Below are 23,567 nucleotides of genomic sequence, written 5' to 3' on the forward strand. Positions count from 1 at the left end.
CAGTAGATGTGGGGAGATGCGTGTGAGTCCTTCTCTCGTTTATCCATTATGAGGTAGGGGGCACTCCTGAGATAGGGACTTGGGTGTTGATAACCAAAGGTCCAATCAGTGTCAAGGCAGGCAGTCTCTCTGAGTCGGAGGTCTTGGGGACAGTGAGTCTCTTGGGCTGAGACCTCAGATCTTACTCAGAAGAGTAGCTCTCCTGCAGCCCAGCCTGCCTCTCGAGGCCACTGCCTCCGCCTCCTTCCCTTCCTGTAAGCTCCAAGCTGCTCAGAGGTGGGGGAGTGGAGGGGTGAGGCTCCCATGGCCTTTGGGGTTCCAGCTCGCTCTTCTTCTTCCCACAGCCCCTGCTGTTTCCCCCAGAGGTTTCTTCTCTGCTTGTGACTCAGCGCACTCCTGGTTCGTGTATGAGAACTGACAGGATCATGGTCCTAGGTCACGTGGCCAAGGGCCATGGAAAATAATCGGCCAGAGAGAGGAATCCATCTGCCCTAACCCCCTTGTCAGAGGCAGCTGGGCTGGGGAGCCATCCAGACATTGTACTTCCCATGACGGGCTCCTGGGTCCCGAAACTGAGGGAGTCCCAGGCCAGGTGTTTGGGAGAGGGGAGGATGGGTGGGTTTGGATTATGCTACTGATTCCTGGTAGCCAAATGCTAGGAGGACACAGAGAGAGAGATGGACAGTTGAGAGCAAGGAGTAGAGAAAGGGGGATGGGAAGCTGAATGTAACTTACTAGGAGGAAGATCCCCCAGCGGCATGAGGCGTCTGCGCCCCTCTTCTGGTCGGGGAATAGTTGTCACAGACTAACCTGGCTCTAGCTCCAGTTCAAGAAAGCTGTCTTGAAAGCTGTGTGGCAAAGACAAAAACGACCTAAGATTGTTTTAGAGCGAAACAGTGCAATGTAAATGACGTGGCTTTTCTTAGACCTCCTCCTTACATAGACCGAGGAGTGCCACATACTTCTGGAAATGAGAACATGAATCTATATGCCCCAAGCCCTGGGACTGCCTTCTATGACAGTAATAATTACTACAAATTATATCTACGAACGCTTGCATCCTTCCCCATCCTCGTGGCGACCATGTGAGGAAGATATTACTCTCATCTCCATTTGCGGTGACTTGCCTGACATCGCACAGCTAGTAAAGGGTTGATCTGGGATTTGAACCCAGGGGCAGTCTGCTCTACTGGGCCATGCTGCTTCTCTAAATCATCTCTTGAGACCCCTCTCTGCTCTAAACTCCATGATCCTATCATTGTATCCTTTCCTCCACCTCTACCCACAGTAGGGCCAGAACATTGCACACACAACGACCAGGAAGAGAAAGGCACCACGAGCATCACTTTGGGCCTGTCTCCCCCTTCTGCTTACCTAGTGCCTCTAAGGAGCCTGGCCTCAGCGTCAAGGACAAAAAGGTGGAGACGGGCCAAACCACTTCTTCCTGATTTTTCTCATTTGGTTAGACTGGAAGTGTATTTACCTCTTGACCATGTCTAACAATGAGGGGCTCTCCAGGATGGACAGACAGATCATGGACCAAAATGAAATTTGTGCCTTATTTGTGGATTTCAACAAGTTCCTCCCCTTCCTGGGGAGGTCATTTCCTAGGGGACCAGCCATGGTGGATTGTAGCGATCTGTCAGGCTTGGGCTCCCTCCTGGGCAGAGCCAACCTGCTTACCATCTGGAGAAGAGCATCTCTGCCCAGGCAGACGTATCCATCTGGGTTCTTCTCTTCCCCAGCCGGTCTGCACAGCTCAGGGCATTTCTTTGATGGTGGTTTCTAATGGTCAGTGAGAACTAGGGTAGCAGATGTCCCTCCTGGAAAGTCCTGGGCGAGATACATACACTCCCTGGCTTTATTTCATAGCTTTGAGTGGGAACCTCAGCTTTTAACCCTCAGGAGGCTGAGTCCTTCAGGAGGGAGTTTGGGCGGTCTGTCTTCGACCTCAGGTGTGGCCTCAGGGTTGTACGATGCAGCCTTAAAGCTGTAGAGGTGGGCAGCCTTTATCATGCTTTTCCGTGTAAAAATGAACCAGAGTGCTTTATCGTGTGCCTCAATGTCAGTGCTCATGTTTTAAAAAGCATTCAATAATTTAGAAGAAAATTTCAAGAAAGAACAGAGAGCACAGTTACCTGCCGCACTACCCACTCCTGTTATCACCTTCGCTGGTTCGCTCGTTGTGGCTGCAGACATTCAGCCAGTACGTGTCGGGCAGGTTGCTGGGTGGCGTTGGGTGCCAGAGATTCAGTGGTGAGCAAGTTACACGCGGCACCCGTCACGTGGAGGTTACCGTCTCCGGGGGGCAATGGCAGTGGCACTGACAGACAATGGCAAGGGTAGGACTAAAGAAAATGCCAGGTACAGATTTTAATACGTGTGGCCAAAACGAAAAAGACCTAAGATGCTGTTATAGAGCAAAACGGATTATTTACAGGGATGAAGTGGTCCAGAGAGGTGACACCTCAGAGGAAGGGCTGTTACAACCTGTTCAACAGCCACCTACCCCAGCTTCTGTTGCCGCCTAGGCGAAGGGGAGCTAACACCCTAGGTTTTAAAATTCGTATTACGGGAACCCCTCCTGAAACCATCGGTCTTTAGTTCTGCCTCCAAGAAACTATGTCTTAAAATATCATTTCTCTCTCAGGCCTAGTTTGCCTGCAGTAGTGCTATCCGCTGACTTACCAGGAGAGGACATCCTGCTTCCCTTCCCTGCTTCCTGATTAGCAGGTCATTTAATTTTGTGTCTTTCCTTCATCTCCCTCCGCATCCTTTGTTCTTTTTCGAGACCACATGCTCTTCCCTCCTGCCTGGCTGTCTTGTATCAACAGGAAATTCCATTTTCTCCACCACTCAGGTTTTGCCCACCTGGTTCTAGACCACTGTTTAAAAAAAGAATTGGAATCTTAAACAGTCTGCTGCACCAGAACAGGGATTATTTCTTTACGAAGACTTCTTTTATCTACCCCCGTAGTCCATTTCCTGCCCCCAGAGAGAACTGACGTGAGTCTTGCTTCATCTTCCTCTAGTCCACGTGTGTTTATTGAGTGCTTGCAACACGCCAGACACTGGGGATAAATGTATTTCTACACACCCATAAAAATCTCCAAGTACACCACATCTGTCTTGAGCTATATGTTACATTATTTGGCCACCAAAGTGGTCGGGGAGTTCAAACTCAGAGCTTGTGTAAACCTCCCCACTTGGTTCCCAGAGGTCACGGTCTCCCTACAATAACACTTCTTTCTCTACTCTTTCTGAGAAGGCCTGACCCCAGTGCTTGGGAAGAGGACGTGGGGTTAATTCATGGGCTGAGCCCCATGTCCTTTCCTTTCCCACGCACGTGTAGCTCGGGCCACACTCCCTCGCCCTCCTCCGTGGCCTGTGCTGCTCCTGGGAGGCATGGTCCCTATAAGATGCCATTTATGATTTCTGCATCACAGACATCCCTCTGGTTGAAATGTCACTGAAGCTTTGCATTTTATACAAACTTCGATCCCTTGACAAGTAAGCCCTTCAGCCCTCTCCTCGCGGGGTCCACGTGATTCCCAGCCTGAACTCTCAGCAAGATTTTCAGATTCCTAGATTTTAAAAGCCATAAATTAGCAAATCATCAACATATCACCAGGAAGGATCATCTGGTAGCCATTCTAGTCAGAAGGAAACACAGGCCCCAATAACTGATCTTCACAGAGATATGAAGAACTGTAGACAGACAGACAGAGTAAATAGGAAGACAAACAGATAATTCAAGTTGACAGGCCATCTTGGACTGATTAGGCATTCTGGTTTGATTAGCATTAAACTTTGGGGGGAAGAAAAAAAAGTGAGATTGCCCTAATACTTTGGAAAAATGACCCGTCGACTACTTCTGGAATTCAGTACCAAGGGGCAGATACCAGAAGCAAGTGTCGTTAGGTGCTGTATTGTGTAATGTAAAGTACCCGGTATCCCTTTCCAGTGAGAGGGGTCTTGGTGGCTGTGGATGTGAGCACTTCTCTCTTTGCCTCTGCTTTGGATCTTCAGTCCTTTTTAAACTTGAAGCTCTATTTGGAGAGACTTGGGTGCATATTAAATCAATCTCCTGATAATACTAATGGAATGAAGGCTGTCTCCCTCCCCCCCCACCCCCTCCGCACTTTTCTGCTGTCTCTCTTCCCTTCCACACGCTTATCAAAATGTTCCAGCTGTTGTTCTGAAAACAAGAATAGAAAGGTAGGTGGGAGATGAACTGTGTACCTTAAAAAACAAAGTCATATTCAGACTTAGACTTGCATTCTCAAATATTCTTTCTTCATTAAAGAAAAAGAACTCTGAATGTGACTTTTCTAATTATAATCCCTGAAGATTCTTTCTGCTTAACCTCACATTTGATTGGGTGAATGCTTCCTGGGTAGATTCTGAATGTAAAGAACAAACACAACCAGGCAAGACTAAGTTGCCCCGTGGTTTCTGTCTTCCGGCTGTGTCATCCATTCTCATAGAAGTCTTTCCAGAGTCGTGCACAGTGGTTCCCAGTAGATCTGGTGTTCATCCCACTGATGCTGCCATCGTACACTGAAAATAAACCAGGGAACTTTCTAACTGCCCAAGTCCGGGGGCTCTTTTTATTAAAAAAAACAACCTTTAGAGGCTCATGCAACGTGAAACCCATGGAAACTTGATTCTGTGCCTCCACGTCTGTTACTGGTATTGGGAAACAATGACCTGCTCCCACCCCCAGAACCACAGGGGCTGCTCCAAATGTGGGTACCACTTGTCAGTAAAAACAATCTTACCTCCCCCACTATACCTTCTCAGTAAGGACACACGTTCAGAGATAGATGCGTGCCCATCTTGTGAGAGGTTTTATGGCCTTAGCCACTGACCTCAAAGGCAAATGCCAGCTAGTATATAGAACAGATCTAGGAAAGCTCCTATCCCAACGTATTTGCTCAACTAACAATTATTTGAGCCCTGTTACGGTCCAGGCGCTCTGCTAGGTGCTGTGGTTCAAAGGATGAACAAGAAAATGTGATTCTTGCTCTCCTGGAGCTTATCTGAGACTTGGACCAATCAGAGCCATCCAAGGAGCCAGTAGCCGATAAACAGAAGCTGGGTGGTGCGCGCTTCGGCAGCACAGATAATAAACAGAAGCTGCATCACAGAGGAGCATCTTCCCCGTGAAATGCTCTTTTGGCAGGAACTTTGTTCAATAAAATAATGAAGGTATAAAAGAATCATGAAGGCTACAAGCATTCTAGAGGGAATGCTCCTAAAAGCAAGTTGATGATTCACATTGTTAATTACCCGTTAGAGTAGTTGGGGCAGAGGTAACAGTGGGGTGACTTGTGCATCTAAAAACCTATGGGTCTAACGATGGACCCAGTGAAAGAGGGGTGTGAAAAGATTTGGGAGGTAGGGGAACTGCTGCTGCCACCCTGAGTTCCGATCCTTTCCATATCTGACAAAGTCCTTCTGTGGCATCTTATGCCTTAGCAAGCTCTGGAACTGGTAGAATCCTCCCAGTACTTATATGTGGAGGCTCCGAGTTGGAGGCTTAATGTGTTGGGGTTGACTCAAAGTGGATGGCTAGCACCATATGCCAGCTGGGGCAACACCCTTGGGTGTGGCTGGGGAACGAGGCCAGGATGTGTCAACTTGATCGTTGTTATGGGAGAGTCAATCCCAGCAGCATATGTTCCAGGGCCATGATGCATTATTTAGCAGGGCTGTTCAGGAAAGAGGTGGGACTCACTCTGCACATCAGAGCTAGAATACCTCCCCTCTACAAGGGAAAATTAAGGACCATTTCTTTGCCTGGACTCATTCTCCCTCTGTTCCACCTTCATCCCCAAAGGGTGTAGCTGACTTTTGCCTCCATACTCTCTCCACTTGGTGCCTCTGTTCAGAAGCATCATTACCAAGTGGAAACAGGCAAATCTGATTTGATCTGAATAGAGGAAAGTGCTGTTCAGTGCCTGGATTTCTCTGTAAGAGCAGAGAACCACCTAGGATAGGAAGAAACAGGTCAAAGAAAGATTGGCTTACTTAAAAATGGCCAAAGGCCACCAAGCCCTGCAGTAGTGGATGGACAAAATGCAGAGGAGTGAGAGAGGGTGTTGGGGAGAGACACAAGGAAGAACCGGTGTAATTTGTGAGAAGTGGGCCATTATGGAATGGCTTACTTAAGAAGCTCTGTGAGTCCTCTTCCAGGAAGGAAGGAAGGAGGAGGAAAAAAACAAAATAGTGGTGATAAAACCTGCATACTGGGTTATTGTGAGAATTCAATGAGAAGCTAAAGTAAACAAATGCTACAGTTAGGATTCTTTGGGTATAGGCAACAGAAACTGATTCTTGCTGATTTCAGCAGAAAAGGAATTTTCTTTTTCGGAGGTTAGAGTATCTTATGACATTCAGAGGAAAGCTGAAGATCTCGGAAAGGACAGAGATTAGCTAGAAAGGCAGCCCTGGGATCCAGCAGGCCGCAATTCAGTGAAAGTCCTTACAGCGTTTCCCCATCAGGATCAGTCAGTTCCCACCGTTAACTTGGTGTCCCTTCATTTAAGATTGAAAAGCTCTGGTTGGCCTAGTTTGGGCAGGGAACCATGGTGAAAGGTCCCAAGACTACATCGGATTGGGGACGGGTGGTTCCCCAAATTAAAAATGAGGTGCTACTCTTTAGGTTGGACAGAGCCCGTGCTCCAGATGAGGAGCGGCTTCTTAATTACGTGCACAAGCAGCAGAAGCAGGGCTTATCTGCATGTCCTCTTCTCACACCGCTCCCTCCATCCTTTCCCCAGGCCAAGGTTTAGGTTTTTGCTTAATCTTATCACGAACGCCATTGTAGACAACCAGAGCGCTGGGCCCTCACCGTGGTGCTGATCAATGCATTTTTCTTTGCAAGTACTTTGAAGACATTGTCAAAAAAAAAAAAAAAAAGCTGTGTGTGTGTGTCCAAAACAAATCTAGCACCTGATTTTACGAATCTGTACATTTAGGTAACTGCAGTCTCTTCCTATAGCCAAATCCAATGAGGAAAGATCAAAAATTAACTAATTTATAAACCCTAAACTCTCTTTGACATCATTTGAAAATTTTAACTATTTTAATTTTTCCCAAAAAATGAGGTGCTGTTGAAAGGAGGGTACATGCTGGACTGGTAAATACAGCCAACATCTCCTGCTCTGAGGTTCTCAGTATCTATTTTTAAGACTTGGACTGAAGTTCCTTTTAGGCAACAAGCTACAAAAGGTGTGTGATCATTCCTCGTGCCTGGTGTGGTTATGGAGGTCTGATTGTGACTTGGGATGGTGGACGTGCAGATACAGATCCCTCTGTGTGGTTTAGGTCCTGACTGTCTGCCTAGGATGAGATACACTCTCTTCATGCAGAAAGCTCTGGTCTTGTCAGGACGTCCCAGTGTTCTCTGTTGGGGCTGTCAGTAGTCTGTCCTCTGACCTTGGGGCTCTGTTTTACAGAGGTGCCTTTGCCGCACCGTTGGGATCTATTTGCTCAGCTCTGCCCCCATTTAGGGAAACAGCTAAACAGCCTGTCTCCTCCAGCATAGCTCTGTTGACAGCTGGATAAGATGATTACTTTATCCTCTTCCTCACTAGGAGGGAAAAGACATTTTCTTCCTTTGCAGTTAGCAAGGTACTAGATGTGGGCCCTGGGTAGACAATTATCTCCGAACCTCCTTGGTTTTGTTTCCGTTGTTGTTGTTGGCTTGCTTTTGTTTTTTCACCTGTTTTAACAGGAAGTAGTTAAAACCAGGGTTTGGGAATCATGAGCTCCATAGATGCCTACAGTTGTTTTGTTTTTATTTTTGTCCTCTTTACATGGACTGTCCTCTGACAAACGAGACACGGTGGTAGATCGGAGGTGGCAGAATCAGCCAATGATCTGCAGGCTTGCAGTTAACTAACTAAAATTTCTTCTACACTTCCTATGACGTAGGGTGTCCAAGCCAGGCACACTTCGCCAACTGTTCCATTGGTCAATAGACAGTTCTTGAAAGCCCAGCAAGTTTTGGGGGTCCTGAGCTAGCCCTCAGGGTGGCATGGAAGGACGGGGCCCACACAGCCTGGAGTTAGCTTTTGTTTGCTGAAGACAGTCACCCCACGTGGAAGGCAGTTCCTTTGGGACGGGCTCTTGCTACCAGCAGCAGTGGGGAGGCAGGATTAGGATTAACCTTCTTCCTCTGGGCAGTGGGGTCATGAGCCTTAAAGGGAAAACCTGGGTAACTGTTGCTCTAAAGGACATGCCCCGAATCGGGGGAAGCTGCCTGATGAAGCAGCCACAAAAAGCACTACCAGGTGAGACAGAACGTAAAGCCCAGAACCTTCCTGAATCTCAGCTTGCATGAGAGACAGAGTCTTGGAGAGAGAGTTATGTAGACCCTGAATGGCTTCAGTTCAACCTAGGAGGGGCAGCGTGAACTTTGAGGACGGACCACTGTGTGATTTGGGTCGTGGGGTCTTTCGTCACCCCTGCCCTGCTTTCTATGTGATAAAATGCTGTCGAATTCCGCTGACAGGTCCTTCTTAAAATGCATTCCCATCAGATACAATTTCCAACAGTGGGAGGCGCTGGGAGTGAGAGGTAGGATGAGGAAAGCATGATTAGAAGGCTCGGCAGAGGGACAGACAAAATTCTAGCATATGTATTTGATATAAATATTATAGTTTTACAGAGGCATCTAGATCAATATATGCCACATTTCATCTACCTCTTTGACAAAGTGAGCGCAGTGTATTCAGGGAAAGCTGTATAGGATTTTCAATTTACTCCGTGTGATTTATTGTGACAGGATAGCTGTGGGTTTTTAAGTTCTTTATACTTGTTCCAGTGAAGATGGATATAGTATCTTTAAAAATAAACAGCCCAGAGCTGTGCATTTTACATTGTCTTCCTAGAGTGAGGCTCAGCGAAAGAGAGATCTGAGACCGCCCTGCCCTCGTGGGACGTGATGCAGTCGAATTTGCCTCAGTCCTCACTCCTCAGCTTTCTTTTTTTTTGGGGGGGGGGGAGGGGAGTAAACAGGGGACCGAATTAAGAAGCCATTGCAGATGTCTAGAGAAGATAGGATGGCTTGGATTAGGGTGGGGACAGAGAACTGGAACGCCGAGAGAGGATGCAGCAGCATCTGTGGGTGCGGCCCCGTCAGTCTGCGTCTCTTCATTTTCTAGTGATTGGCCCCGGGTCACACAGGACAACCCCCCACCCCCGCCCCAGTCTCCTGATTCCTAGCCCAGGCTCCTTTCAGGGGCACCAGCTGTTTCAGTTTAGAAGACATCAAGCCGACGGGGTAGGTCTGCCCATGCTCTGGCATTCACCTTGCACTGATCTCTGGACCTCTGTTTCCATATCAAAATAATGCAGGTACTAGACTAAACATACACCAAGGGCCGTCCTGAGACTAAGAAAAACGGGAGAGCGTGGAAGGAAGCCTATCATTGGCACTGTCTCAAAGCCCACTGGCTTCAAGAAACATTACCGGAGCCTTTTTAAAAGTGTGTAGATGTTCTCATTGAGCTACACGCCACCTCAGTGGATCTCTGGGTGCCTCATTTGCTGGAACCTTGGGAAGCTTTGTCTGGGAGACCCCACCCTGTCCTCTTATGCCTCCTGTCATGAGTCAGGTCCCCGAGTGATCCATTCTCAAAGACACCAGTGGAATTGAGTTCTGAAACTGAAGTTCCAACTCAGCTGGGGCATTCTGGCATTCCTGGCCCATCTCCAAGAAAGGTGTCGACAGAATGAGGATAATGTGCAGGGTTTCCTTCTGGAAGTGGAGATGGTTAATAATGGGAGGGGCACCCCAGTGTGTATTTAGTGAAGACGTACCCAGGAAATAAGCAACTGGCAGCGTTCTGGTGAAGCTGATAGAGTTTGTAATGGTCAAGCATCATTCTTCTTCTGGTTAAGTCACACTCAGCCCCCTTGATGCCAAGCCTGCTCCATGGCACACTAGCGTTACCCACTCCTGATCCAATCCATCCCATGTTTCTGGCCCTTACCCAAACCAGGCATGCTTGCTTACGCTGGATGAGTAACTCCTTCCCACAGAATGCCATCGGCTACTATTTTGGCGTTTAAGATGGTTCCTCGCGTATCTGAGTTGGATCTTTTAATCCAAGCCATTAAAATTAGTTTATCCCAAGAAAGAGTTGTTCACAGGACTTGAGAAAACTTTAAAAACCAGAAAGACCATCACATCAGGAATGGTTAATGATTCAGGTTTGTGGGCCATCTTCACAAACTTGAGTGGCCAGGCCCTGTAGACACCCATCATTAAGATTGCTGGTAGTCTAAAAACGTTCAAGTCCAGAGCCGCAGATGGGAAGAACGTTAGAGCCCTTCATAGCTAACTTTCCTAAATATTCTCTGTTGTCAGTGAATCTTTTAGCTTTTTGTTGTCTTCTGGAACCTCGGGCTGGACATGGCATAAAGTGTCTAAAACGGACATTTATATCCCCTTGCAGCCCTTTGTCTTGCCAGATTGGGTGGCTTCAGTGCAAAACTTGGTCTAGAGTTTGTTGTCACTCAGCCTTTGCTGTCTTGAGCTCGCTGGCCTGGCTGATGAGACGCAGCTAGAATCCCGTGATACCACAAAGTGGTGATGCTTTAAGTCAGGGCCTCTCTCCTGGCCCAGGGAGGACCCTCCGACGTCTCCTCCACCACGTGTCTGAGAGGACCTTTTGTTGGCCCAGCCCTGTCTGTCGTGAAGGAGCGGAAGCTGAAATACCCAAACCTCTGCTCCCTCCATTTCATCACCTTTGTCTTTGTGAGAGTTAGAGGCTGACACCTGGCTCATATGCTGGGCAAGTCACTTTACCTGCCGTGGGACGTCAGGCACATGACTTAAGGAAATTGAGGTTCAGAGAGGTTATTTGAAAAGATACAAATAGTGGCAACACAGGGTTGTTTGAGGATCAGGTGAGAGAGACTCCAGGAGCCATAGAGCACTTCATATCTGTTACATCCTGATTTACAGATATCACATGAATCCTACCATTTAATCATTCTTAAAATGGCCCAGACTCTTTACTAGGCCCTTTCCATGTATTATCTGTTTAAATAAATCCTCAAGATAACCTCATGAATCAGGTTCTAGCTCCAGCCCCTCAGAGACTCTGACATTACAGTTGTAAAATGCAGAATGGGTACCTTGCCCAAGACTATTTGGTTACTTAGCGTCTGAGCTGAGCTACCCCAGGGCTATCAAAGTATGAATCTCACATGGTAGATTTGTAGGTGTCAAGGAACCCGACAGAGAGAATTTTAGATGAAGATCTTTTTGGCATTTCTCAAATCATGCACCGTGAACAGCCATCACTCTGCTTCCAAGGAGGGCACACCCTGCTCTCAATCTTAGAGTATTTTCAATTATATTTTCAGTCACTGAAGATGTGAGAAATTCTGCTTCTCTTCTCCCAGCAGTAACAGCTTTCTTCAAACTATTGCCCATGGAATTTTCAAAAGTCCTGAAAATATTTCTGGAAAATAACATTTCCCCTTTCACCATCCATCCCTTGCACTCCTGCAGGGCCCCTAGTGATCCCTCAGATACGGGCTGGTGGGAGCAGATCTTCTAATGCAGATGCTGATTTAGAGAGGCAGCTTCTCTCCATCCATCTCTTCTAACTGCATTCAAACATTTTCAATATGTGGGCTCCTTGATAGCTTCCACTGTACGGAAAACAAAATGGAGGGAAATGATTATTGGCACAAAAGGAGGAAGCCGTAAATCTTCAAATCAGATAGAGGACAGATTGGAACAATATGGGTTCTCCAAGGTTGCCATGATAGTGTACTTAATAACTCTTCTTGGGCAAAAAGGCAGTCTGCTTTCAATCACTCTCGCTTTTTCTGAGCAAAAATACCAATTATGTTGAAGGAAGATTTTTTTTCTTCCTTTTTGATAAAGTCTGCTCTCCACCTCAGAAATCATGCTGTAGCTTAAAGATATATATTTTCAATTGTCTGGAATGGTATTGGACAGCTAGCAGCAAATTAGAAAAGTCAGTCCTTTTTTTCTCCCCTCTCCTGCCAACATTTGTCTACTTCTTAAGAGAAGTGAAAGCTAATTAAAGGCTTAAGGGATAATATTGATTGCATTGGAATATATTTTATATGTACCCAGCACATTTTCAACTAAAAGAACCCTGTCTCTTTCTAAGGCTGAATAAATCAGCTGGCTGAATCTTTGATTCAAGGGTAAGAGGGTGGACTCATCTCCTTCCCCTCTGCTTCCCACACATCTGTCCTGGAGATGAATGAGCTCAGAGGAGGAAAAGGGAGTGCTGGCAGATGTTCATTCAGTTCTTTGCGTACAGGATAGGAAGGTTGAATGTTCTGGCATTTCCCTGGACCTATCATTGATTTGAGTCTAGCTCTGAATGGTAACCAGGCTTATGCTGGTATAGAACTTTGAGCTCTGCGATGCCTGGTGCAGGCGGCTGGATGGGTAGTATTAACCTCTCAGCTCCCTCTTCAATCGAATGGGGATAAGTAGCTTGCCCAGGATCACACACGTCCTTGGTGGCAGAGCAGGGAGTGAAATCTGGCTTACTTTCGGGAAGAGTTCCAGTCACATATCTGTCCTGCAGAGGTGCCCATACATTGGATTCATGCTGGCCTTGTTCTCCGTGACGGAAGTTTGTAAGCAGAAAGCATTAGAATTGCCCCCCAAAAGCCCCACTGTCATTTGTGGAGAGGTCAGATATCAGGAGGGATATACTGTTTCTCAACCATTTTCTGAACATACTTGGCAAGTTCAAAATCAGAAGTCTTATTCAGAACATGCATATTCACTTGCAGCCTGTTTTGTCCACATAAATGCACGTTCGCCACAAGAAACAGTTTAAGATATGACCTGATGAAAATGTTTATAGTCCAGTTGTTCAACTTACATCGTGTATTCTGACATACATACTGTGTGTTTCAGAAGGAACTTAGTCATACGGGTTTGGGGGCATAAAATTTGAATCAGTGGCCAAGGGACCTCCCTTAACCTAGTAGGTACTGGCTTGAGAACAAAGTGATTATATTAAAACGTCTCTTCTGAGGGAGCCCACTGACATTCCACAATCCCCCCTCCAAGGGCCTCCACTTGCCCGATCGCTAAGTGCAGCACCGTAACAATAACGGTCCGTAATGGTGATATTATTAACTGCATCATGCATATTATTGATTTACTCTTTGTTCTGCATCATTATCCTTTCACCGATGAGTTTACTGCATTATTCTCGCACACTTAGTCAAGCACCAAATTACACCGAAAAGGGCAGGCTCTTGTAATGGCATCTAATGGAACATCGCATAAGCAATCATCGCTGCCTTCTCTGAGGAGCCGCCTCCAGCCAATGAGCTTTTCTGCCTTATTGGAATGTGCACAGAGCAATTATGAAGTGCAAGGGGCCTGGCCGTTCTAAATTTCCCCGCAAAATGACCGTGCTTCGTGTTCACCACCTGCCCGTGCCTCACAGCCCAGCCAGGCAGTCAGCCTCTGTCACTGTCAGCCTGAGGGGCACAGGGATCTGGGCTGAGCCTTTTGCTGCAGTCTCTTTAGTAGAAGCCAGCAGGTTTTATCTCCACAGTCAGTCACGGGGCTAACTCTTGCACCAAAGAGCTTCCTCCTGACGAAGCATCATATGTAATAAGTATAAGTGGCCATAGTATAGCCCAGTGTCAAAGTCAGATTGGTCCAGGAGCCCAAAGATGTTGGGGAGACTGTTCTTTCTTCCATGGGCTCATCTCCTCAGGGGGAGTTACCATCTCCAGAAACAGAAGTCCAAACCACCCCGAAATAAAGGCAGACAATTCCGTCTTCATCATCCCTTCCTAGCTTTTCTCCCCATCCTGAGGTAAATTCCTTTGTTTCTCATAGAAATCCCAGGCACCCTAAGGAAGCAGCTGTCTGGGGATGCACAGCCTGCCTGCGGCACGATCTCAGATTCCATAGGTGTCCCATCCCCATTTAGCCCTGAGTAATGCTCACTTACTGTAAAGTGTTACATGCCCCCGTTGTCAGAGGAGTTATGGCGGAAAAGTGCAAAATTTCCTTTTTAGTGCTTACGGCCAGCAGAGCCCATAATGTGTCAAGCTGCACATTAGCCACCCTGATAAAAGTCGGCTTTCTTACACACAAAATCATCATTTCAACGAGATTTGTTATCTCATTACCTGATAAGCTCTATGTCATAAACCAAGACTCATTCGGTAAATCTCCCGGGAGGACGCTTTGTGGGCAGAAAGGGAGAGATATGAATCTGCAAGGGACTTGATAATGCAGCGTTTAAGCTCGAGCATAATGTCACTTATTGTTAAATGCATAAAGCCACTTGGCCGAACGGCTGGGCTTTTAATAGGATTTTGTGCAGCATCAGGTGAGAAGCCATATGGTCTTCTGTCAAAGAGTCTCTGAGCACCTTCCAACCCCGCTGCTTTGCCTCACTGCCCTCCGGGGAGGGGAGCTGGGCTTTACTGAGCCTCCTTGGGGGGAGACGAATGCTTCCCTGCAGCTGCGCGCTCCCTCTGTCTGGCCGCGGGTGGGTGCCGGGGCATCGCTGGGCTGGCCTCATCTAACTGGCCTCTCCCATGCAGGCACATTGTGGTCTGTGGACACATCACGCTGGAGAGCGTTTCCAACTTCCTGAAGGACTTTCTGCACAAGGATCGGGATGATGTCAACGTGGAGATTGTCTTTCTTCACAAGTAAGAGGCCCCTGCTGTTTCTAGACCCTCCACCCAACCAGGCACCTCTAGGGGGACGCCTCAGGTGTCTGGAGGAGGGGTGATGTGAGGGCAGCATTCGGGGGGCAGAGCAGAGTTGAATCAGCCACGATCCCTGCTGGGCTCATTGGGGAGGATGTTCTGGAACCGACGGAAAGGAAGCAACGCACTCGTTCAGTGAATAAGAGCAGTATCTGTCTCTGTGGAAGCAATTCTGGCAAGTAACAGTGGGGTTCATTATGGGTTAAGCACTTCAGTACTGTCCCCTCAGCTGTCTGGATCTATGCGATCCAGGTGTGTCCACAGTGTCTGGTGTGGGTGATTAGCTGTGTGGTGTAGATTCTTTATGAGTGCAGGACTGACATAGTGACCAAGCAAGACAGAGACATAAGAGGAAGCAGGGTACAGGGTAGTAGCAGCAGTAACAACAACAGCTGTCGTTCCTAGGAACCTTCGGTGTAGGACACAGTGCTGGTCACCACAGCCTCTCCTGAAATCAACAGAGGGCGTAAGAGTACATGCTTGACTCAGACTTCAGTCTGAATCCTGACTCAACCAAGTACTGAACAAGTTCACCTCCCTGGGCCTCAGTTTCCACATCCATAAGATGGGGAGATCACAATGGTTTCTTGGGCTATTTTGAGAATGAAAAGAAGTAATCCATTCCAAGTATACAGAGCAGAATCAGGCACACAGTAAGTGCTCAATAAATGTTAGCTGTTATCATGAGAGAGAAAATACATTAGGCTGCCCAATGTACTTAGGAGGTAGGTCTTATCAAGTTTGTTTTACAGGTGAGGAAAGCAAGTTCTTTGCCTGATCCGCTTTTAGGTAAAAGGTAGTCCGTAACAGGGGTGGAGAGTTGGGGGATACAGGCATGTTGACGTGGGTGGCACCCTCTTCCTTTATGGAGATGGGGCTATCATGGGGGCCAGTCTTAGCCCCATGTTGCCAAGGGACAAAGCTCACACGTTGGTGTTGGCTCCGTGTGGGGTTGACCACCTAGGACTCAGTCCTGCTCTGAGATCCCACCGAGGTTGACTTTCCTATAGCTATCCGGTGCATCTTCTTCCTTTCGGCATTTGTGAATATGAACCTGACCATGTCTGAGCACCAGCATTTTTCTTCTTAGCACTGACTTATCCAAGTTCTGAAAAGACCAGCCAGGCCACGGGCACAGGAGCAGAACCCACAGATCCAATTAACTGCTTAGCCGCCGATGGCCAGCTGTGGGGCCCATCCTCTGCTGAGCGTTTGGAAGGTTCAAGACAAGTATAGTGTATAGGTTCTGCCCTCATCTTGGTTTGGCATGTCAAGATGAGCACCTGTGCAGCAATTGGAGCACAACATGGATCCTCCAGTAACGGACTGATGTCAGTTTAATCAAGTGGCAGAATCACACGGGGCATCTGTATCAGGGAGAGGGCACCACTCCTTGTATTTCCGGGGCAGGCAGGCTTCCTGAAGGAGGACTGGCTTGTCCCGGATCTGGAAGACTGGCTGGATTTGCACAGGCGGCTGCTTTTCTCTCACCCACTGCCTTAGTCTGAATCAACAAGCTGGCTGTTACTGCTGCAATTGCTAGGACCCCAGCATCTATCAGTGTCAGCCTTGTCGTCCATGGCCCAGTTAATTAACCTCTCAAAGCTTTGGGTTAATAGCATCCCTTCCTGTAGAGTTGTTTTTGAGGTTTAAATGAGTTAATACTTGTCAAGTGCTTAGGATGGTAGCTGCCACATAGTAAATGCTCAGGAACATCAGCGGTTATGATCGTTACTGAGTACTAAGAACATTAGCTGTTATGATCATGACTGAGTACTAAGAACATTAGCGGTTGTGATCATTACTGAGTACTACATAAATGTTGGGCAAGGGTTGATCAACTCAGTCCTTGGCACCCAGTAGGCACAGTACCTAACAGAGAGTAGGTATTTTTCATCTCTGCAGAAATAATCAATGAATGAACAGGTCCACCAGTGTTTTAATCCTTGCCCTGCAATGGGAAGGATGGCTGTGTAGCTCAGCACCAAGAATGATGACTAGCGTACACACGCTGAATCAAGAGCGATACCGAGAGTGGATCAGCTCTGTGTAGGGCTGCTCAGAAGGGACGTTTTTTTGATCCAGGCCCTGGGGAGTGAAAAGTCCATGAGGTAGAGAAGCAGGGAAAAGGCTTTTGATGGAAGGAACAGCGGGAGGCTCTGCCAGGAAGACTTCTGGCTAATCCCTGATGTCACAGCCTCAGTTTCTCCATTCATAAAATAGGGATTCCATTCATCATGCCCCATAGGCCTCAGACTCTGTAAAGGTTATGAACTCTCCATTTTACCTTCGTACTGGTTTTGGTTTTCAGTTGGGCTGGGGTTTTACTTCTCTTGAGTGTGAGCCTCTTATTTATGGCCAGAAAGGGGGCTGCTTTGAAGGTGAAAACCTTTTTCCCATGCCTCTCTCTGTGACAGTTGGAGGGAAGGGAGGTCATGGAGGCTGAATACCTGAGTCTGTTATATTGATGGCTGTTTCTTCTCTCCCTGCCCAGCATTTCCCCTAACCTGGAGCTTGAAGCTCTGTTCAAACGACATTTTACTCAGGTGGAATTTTATCAGGGTTCAGTCCTCAATCCACACGATCTTGCGAGAGTCAAGGTAAGAAGGAAGAAGTGACTTCTGCTTTTACTCCATCTGGGGGGGTGTGACTCTGTGGTGAAGGGACATGCGTCCCAGGGTGGCCAAGAGTCACCTCCATACCCCTAATGAGATAAATCAGATACTACCAACCTTGGTATCACCCTTACACTGGTCCCAGGACTTTGTTCTGCCTGCACATGGTGAACCACCTGTAAGCATTCCACATGTGGACTTGTTGTACATAACATGCCAGACATCGCTGGTTGCCTCAATATTAGCACTGCTAAAGGAAGTAGACCAGTTGTATGGACTCAATATATAACATAACAATCAAGTAATTCCCATTTTGAATACTTAAATTGGGCTCAATGTAGCTCTGAAATCTGTTATTTACGTCAGAAAGAAACATTAAGGATACACTGTAAAATAAAGTTTACCGAAGCCATAACACATTTTGAGCTTCCTTTTTTCCTCACCAAGGACTAAAGGTGCAAAACTAAACACTCAGGTATCTGCTAGCACTTGGTAATGGGCTAATCCTTCTTTCTAGAACCTAGTAGGTTAGGACCTTCTTATAAAGCACACCTAAGGCTTATAAGGGAAGGGGATACAGCAGAATGGCATCTGCTACTTTACTCATTTCACATAGATTTTGTAAGCATGTTCAATATTTGCACGCCAGTGGAGATAGATTAATATTTTGAATCCACTGACATCTAAATGCTTACCGTGGTCACCACATAATGCAGTAAATAATGTAATTGGCAAACGTGAATAAGCCAAAAGGATTTGGGTAAATTCTTTACTTTATGAAAGAAGGAAAACTAGAGACAATTTGTGACATACCATGGAGGAAACCATGGCCTCCCACCAAATGCAAGAATGGTCTGTTATAAGTACAACATCCCAAGTAGGGCAGACCTGAGCCAGAATGGGAATTCTTATGCTTACAGAGTCCTGTTAATATTATCCAGACCTGATCCGAGTTATGTCTAATGTGGAATCTTATGGGAACTTGGGGAAAATAGTTACTGTCCGTGGACCTGATTTAGATGCAATCAATACTTTGCACAACTCCTCATCCCCTCAAAGGAATAAGCCTCTGTTGGTACATGTTTAGATAAGTCAGTAGGTTGTATTTCGAGGTCATCTGTAACATCATTTCATACACGTAGATTCGTTGTCTTTTGAATATCTGAATGCTAATTGGATACTAAACAGTACTGAGCTGTTGTCTGAGTTAGGGCTCTCATTTCCTCTTATTTCACGGTTAAGATGTGAAAAAAAGGTTAGGTGAAGGACTTTGGACTCTAAATTTCTGAATCCCCAATGACTCAGTTAACTTGGTAGCCTGAGAGAAGAGGTTTAGCCCCCCTAACGCCATTTCCTGACTGGAAAAGTTAGGATGATGGTGCAGATGGTGGGGAAAGGAGATGGAGAGGGGACCGAAAGGCTTAATTAATTGTTATCTCAAGAAATCCAGAAAGCTTACGTGTAAAAGGCTATGCAGAATGGGAAATGTAGTTACCAAGGTACACATTGTCCCCTCCAACAGCAACAAGATGAACTATTTATATCATAACAAGAAATTGCAACCTACACTTTTGACAAAAACTATAATCTCTCAGAATTACTGTTTTTTTCTTTCCTTTCAAAGCACCAGGTTCCCCCAGAGCCATCAACAGAGAGAGACGGCAACCAAGCATGGCTATTTATATGTTTGTGTTCTGTGATTTTCCTTTTGGTGTCTTAGATAGAGTCAGCAGATGCGTGCCTAATCCTTGCCAATAAGTACTGCGCAGACCCCGATGCTGAAGATGCCTCCAACATCATGAGGTAAGCCTGGGCAGGCGGGAAGGCTCTGGGCTGGGTGCTGTCTGGCCACTCGCTCTCCTGTGGGGTCCTTTGCAGAGCACTGTCTCTGTGGGACCTTCTTTCCTCATTAGCCATCCTACAACTAGCCATCTGCATAGGCCTAAGGCAGGGTGGGGAACTGAGGCTGTGGTGGGTACAGAGGGTAATGACACAAGGCCTCATTAACTGAAAGCTCATCCTCAAAAGATAGGCGCTCTGGGCTTCCCTGGTGGCGCAGTGGTTGAGAGTCCGCCTGCTGATGCAGGGGATGCGGGTTCGTGCCCCGGTCTGGGAGGATCTCACATGCCGCGGAGCGGCTGGGCCCGTGAGCCATGGCCGCTGAGCCTGTGCGTCCGGAGCCTGTGCTCCGCAACGGTAGAGGCCACAACAGTGAGAGGCCCGCGTACTGCAGAAAAAAAAAAAAAAAAAAAAGATAGGAGCTCTGGGACTCACAGCCAGTCTTGGGGTGGAGGACTAGCAAAGGAAAGATAGATTTCATTGGGAGCAGGCCTGAACTAAGGTACCATGTTCCCTGAGGGGGAGTGGGCCTGAGAAATCTGAACTGTAAACGATTTCGCTCCCGGGAGACAGTTTGGAATAGCTGGAGATGTTCTTGTTTGTCATAGTTAGGGGACGGTGCTGCTCATGTCTGCTGGGTAGAGGCCGGAGTTACTGCTCAACATCCTGCAGTACACAGGACTGCCCCCCACAGCAGAGAATTAGCCGGCCCCGAATGTCAATAGCGCCAAGGTCGAGGAGCCCCAGGTTAGAGCTTTCCGAGTGTGTCTATAGCACACATAGATGAATATTTCCCACAAAGAGGGGTTTGTTAACCAATCAGCTTGTTTCAACCAGTTTCCCCAAATGAAATAGTTTGTTTTTGTTTTAATTACTTAATTTATTTATTTTTTGGCTGCATTGGGTCTTTGTTGCTGCGCGCAGGCTTTCTCTAGTTGCGGCGAGCAGGGGCTACTCTTCGTTGCGGTGCGTGGGCTTCTCATTGCAGTGGCTTCTCTTGTCACGGAGCATGGGCTCTAGGTGCGTGGGCTTCAGTAGTTGCGGCACGCGGGCTTAGTAGTTGTGGTGCGCGGGCTCAGTAGTTGTGGCGCGCGGGCTCAGTTACTCCGCGGCATGTGGGATCTTCCCGGACCAGGGTTCGAACCCGTGTCCCCTGCCTTGGCAGGCGGATTCCCAACCACTGTACCACCAGGGAAGTCCCCTGAAATGGTTTTCTTCCCTGAATGCCTCCTCAGTACTTTGAATACTACAAATTCCTAAGGTAATGTTCTAGAGAGACTTTCTCAAACCTATTTGACTACAGGCCCCCTCCCCCTCCTTTTTTTTTTTTTTTTAATTTTTTTTTTACAGAACATCTCCTGGCAGGGCTGGGGGAGGTGGGGGGTCACTCTTTGGAAAACACTGCCCAGCGCCTTTCTCGTAAACGCGCAGGGCCCACCTGAGGCCGTTCTCTGGCCAACTCCTGCTCCTTATTCTGTTCTTATTTCAGGAGAAAACTGTTCCATTTTTGTTCTTTGTATAGACCCATATTCCAGACATCTTGGGACTATGAAATGACTACAAAGTTAAGATATTTTGCTCCACTTAGTGAAAACCCTTTTGGATTCTTCTCTCCTGCAGCATAAATTGCAGCAGGAGGAGGTAATAAAGAGAACCTTCTGGAGAAGAGATGAACCAAGAGGAAACATTTCACTCCCAGTAGATTCCCAGGAACTCTTGCCCAACTGCAAACAGCTATCCTTTGGGTCTAGACCAAGATTCCCCTCTTCCTACAGCTTGGTTTACTGCTGTGAATTTACCTGAGTCAGAGGGTAGGGAAGTTGCCTTTGCACCATTACAATGCTCGCATCTCCTTCGCTTTGCTTTCGCTCAGTGGCCCCAGGTGACGTGAGCTTTCCCGTCAGTGAGGGGGCAGAATTCCTCTGAAGCACATCCTCCACTCAGCATCTGGTCCTTGCGTCTGGCAAGCAACATCTGGCACAATGTTCTCTTTCTACTCACCTTTCTTCAGCAGTATGCCTAGTGCAGTCATCTTAAGAGAGTTGATGCATGGACTCCTGTAAGCACTGGGCTTGCCAGGCCGCAGGGAGATGGTGGAATGGGGACCTGCTTCCACACCTGAGCCTGTCCCCTAACTAGTCACAGCCCCAGCTTAGGGTGCATCAGTTGGCCCTTTCCTTGAACTAGGATTTGTGTCCTTCACGTTTTTTTGTGTCATTCGAAGTGACAAAAATGTAGGTTTTCGGGAACATTATTTTCAAAAGTTCAAATGGAAAACCAAAAGAAGAGGAAGCTCAATGTTTACCCCACAGAGAAATTTAGGGCTGGCCCTGCCTTTTTTATTTTAAGTGAATGATTGAAATGATAACAGCTTTGAGGTGGGCATTTCTCTTAATCACAATATTTTACTTAAGCCCTGACTACAATAGGGTTAATATGAAGACATACAGGGTATCTGGGTGATTGGCATGATGCCACGGCGTAAAAATGACTGAAAAAGGTAGTAGCAGAAATGTGATTCAGCCATTCATTAACGGAATCAGAACGAAGGCCCAGGGAGCAAAAGGAAATGGGAAGCTCAGGGTTAAAAGAAGGGATCTGTCTTTCCCTTATTTGTATAATCCTCCTTTCCCCTTAGTTTAATGAGACCAATCTGCCCGTTTTGAAATTAAAATGTCAAAGATCCATTTGAAATGAGCTAATGCAGAAAACTGGCTGATGCTGTGAACTGAATTCCGAGGGCTGACAGAGGCTCAAAGTCCTTGAATTATAAGCATGGGCCAACACAACACTTTTTCAGAAATAAAATGAAATCCTTCAAGTGCAAAAGCCCAAAAGGGTGAATTTGTGCAGGAAGAGGCTTCCGCGTGATCCATTTCCTAAATTCCCAAGTGGCAGCTTTTCAGACAAAACTGCTCCCCAGCTGCCTCCTCTCCATCTTTGCACGAGAAGGGATGAAGCATAGGGCATTTCCTGGTGGGAAGTTGTGGGGTGGTCATGACCAGTGCACTTGCATTTCCGATGAGGCTTAGGAGGTGGGCCTTTCTGTGGAATCCCAGTCTTTAGCCTTCCTTGTCACAGAAGGAAATGTACAATGTCATCTCTGACAGAGTGGGTAATGACAAAAACCACAACTTGCATGTGGAGAGAGCTTTAATGATTTCAAAGCATTTTCACATCTGGTTTTTCATGTGCTGCTCATACCAAGCCTGTGGAATACATAAAGCAGGTACCGTTGCCCCCAATGTCCAGATGAGGAAACAGTCACGGAGAGTCCAGGGATTTCCTGAAGGTCACTCAGTTTGTTAGTGTAGCAGCTGGGACTGGAATGCAGGTGTTTCTGTTCCTCTGCTCCCGGCCCCTGCCTTGCAGCACAGTGATTGTTGTGGGGAACAGGAGGGAGGGTTAGAGTAGTAGGGGGCTGGCGGTAGTTAATACTAAGTAGGGACTGAGAGCAGTTTGGGGGAATTTTCCACCAGCCCATGACCTCCCCGAGGCCTTGACACTTCACTGTAACCGGCATCAAAGTCATTGTTTAGATGCTGTTAGCTATCCCAGGCTGAGTCGTGTGATGCGATAGGCCCATCCTAAGAGCCCTGCTCAGAAATCATTTTTGTGACAGTGGCCATGTGTGCGTGACAATTAGAATCATTTGTCAGGCTGCTTGTATGATTTGTCACGTTGTCTCATGTTGTTAACTTGGAGAATTGGACTCAGAGCAAATCGCTTCCGGGCTCCTCCCTAGGGTATGTGAGATGGCAAACCTCTGTTGGCCCCATGAGTTGAGCTTGTTTTATTTCGAGGCCCATGTGGGCAATAAGCCCGTGACTGCTGCTCCAGAACCCCCATGCCCGGTACACACATGCCATCACCGAGACACCACGGGACCTCTCTCTTCTTTTATGCCTAGGACATGGCCTGTGGCCCTCCTGTGATTTCCTTTTCACATGACCATGGGACACGGCAGTGGAAACACAGTGTAACTTAGCCCAGTGGCTGCAACCTCTCTGAAGGTCCAGGCTGCTGGCCCTACATTCACTCCATTTGGATGTAATCAAATTAATCTTCCCATCAGACTCCAAGGGTGAGGCACACCCTGGCTCAGCTTTTGTTCTTTTCTTTTTCAGAGTCATCTCCATAAAGAACTACCACCCGAAGATACGAATAATCACGCAGATGCTGCAGTATCACAACAAGGTAGGGCAGTGAGAGCCTGTCACGGGCTCAGCGATGCACACGGGGGCCCAGGCTCTTCCCCCTTCCCAGACAGCCACACACGCATGTGCGTACATGCATGAGCACACACACCAATGCAATCCAAAGGCCTGGGTAAAGAGGAGTGGTGGGCAA

At 47.3% G+C, this 23,567-nt stretch overlaps 1 protein-coding gene across 9 annotated transcripts in view; it reads left to right on the forward strand.

The window, feature by feature from the left end:
• Positions 1–23,567, forward strand: part of KCNMA1 (potassium calcium-activated channel subfamily M alpha 1) — a 736,798-nt gene that overhangs the window by 518,144 nt on the left and 195,087 nt on the right. For all 9 annotated transcript variants that reach the window (XM_073793410.1, XM_073793411.1, XM_033841924.2 and 6 more), the window contains exons 10-13: positions 14,593–14,703; positions 17,258–17,363; positions 19,099–19,181; positions 23,345–23,414. In XM_073793410.1, the coding sequence (XP_073649511.1) occupies positions 14,593–14,703; positions 17,258–17,363; positions 19,099–19,181; positions 23,345–23,414 (370 nt within the window). The remainder of the gene's footprint in view (positions 1–14,592; positions 14,704–17,257; positions 17,364–19,098; positions 19,182–23,344; positions 23,415–23,567) is intronic.

This window comes from Tursiops truncatus, chromosome 16 (genome assembly GCF_011762595.2).
Source record: "Tursiops truncatus isolate mTurTru1 chromosome 16, mTurTru1.mat.Y, whole genome shotgun sequence".
Taxonomy (NCBI): Eukaryota; Metazoa; Chordata; class Mammalia; order Artiodactyla; family Delphinidae; genus Tursiops; species Tursiops truncatus.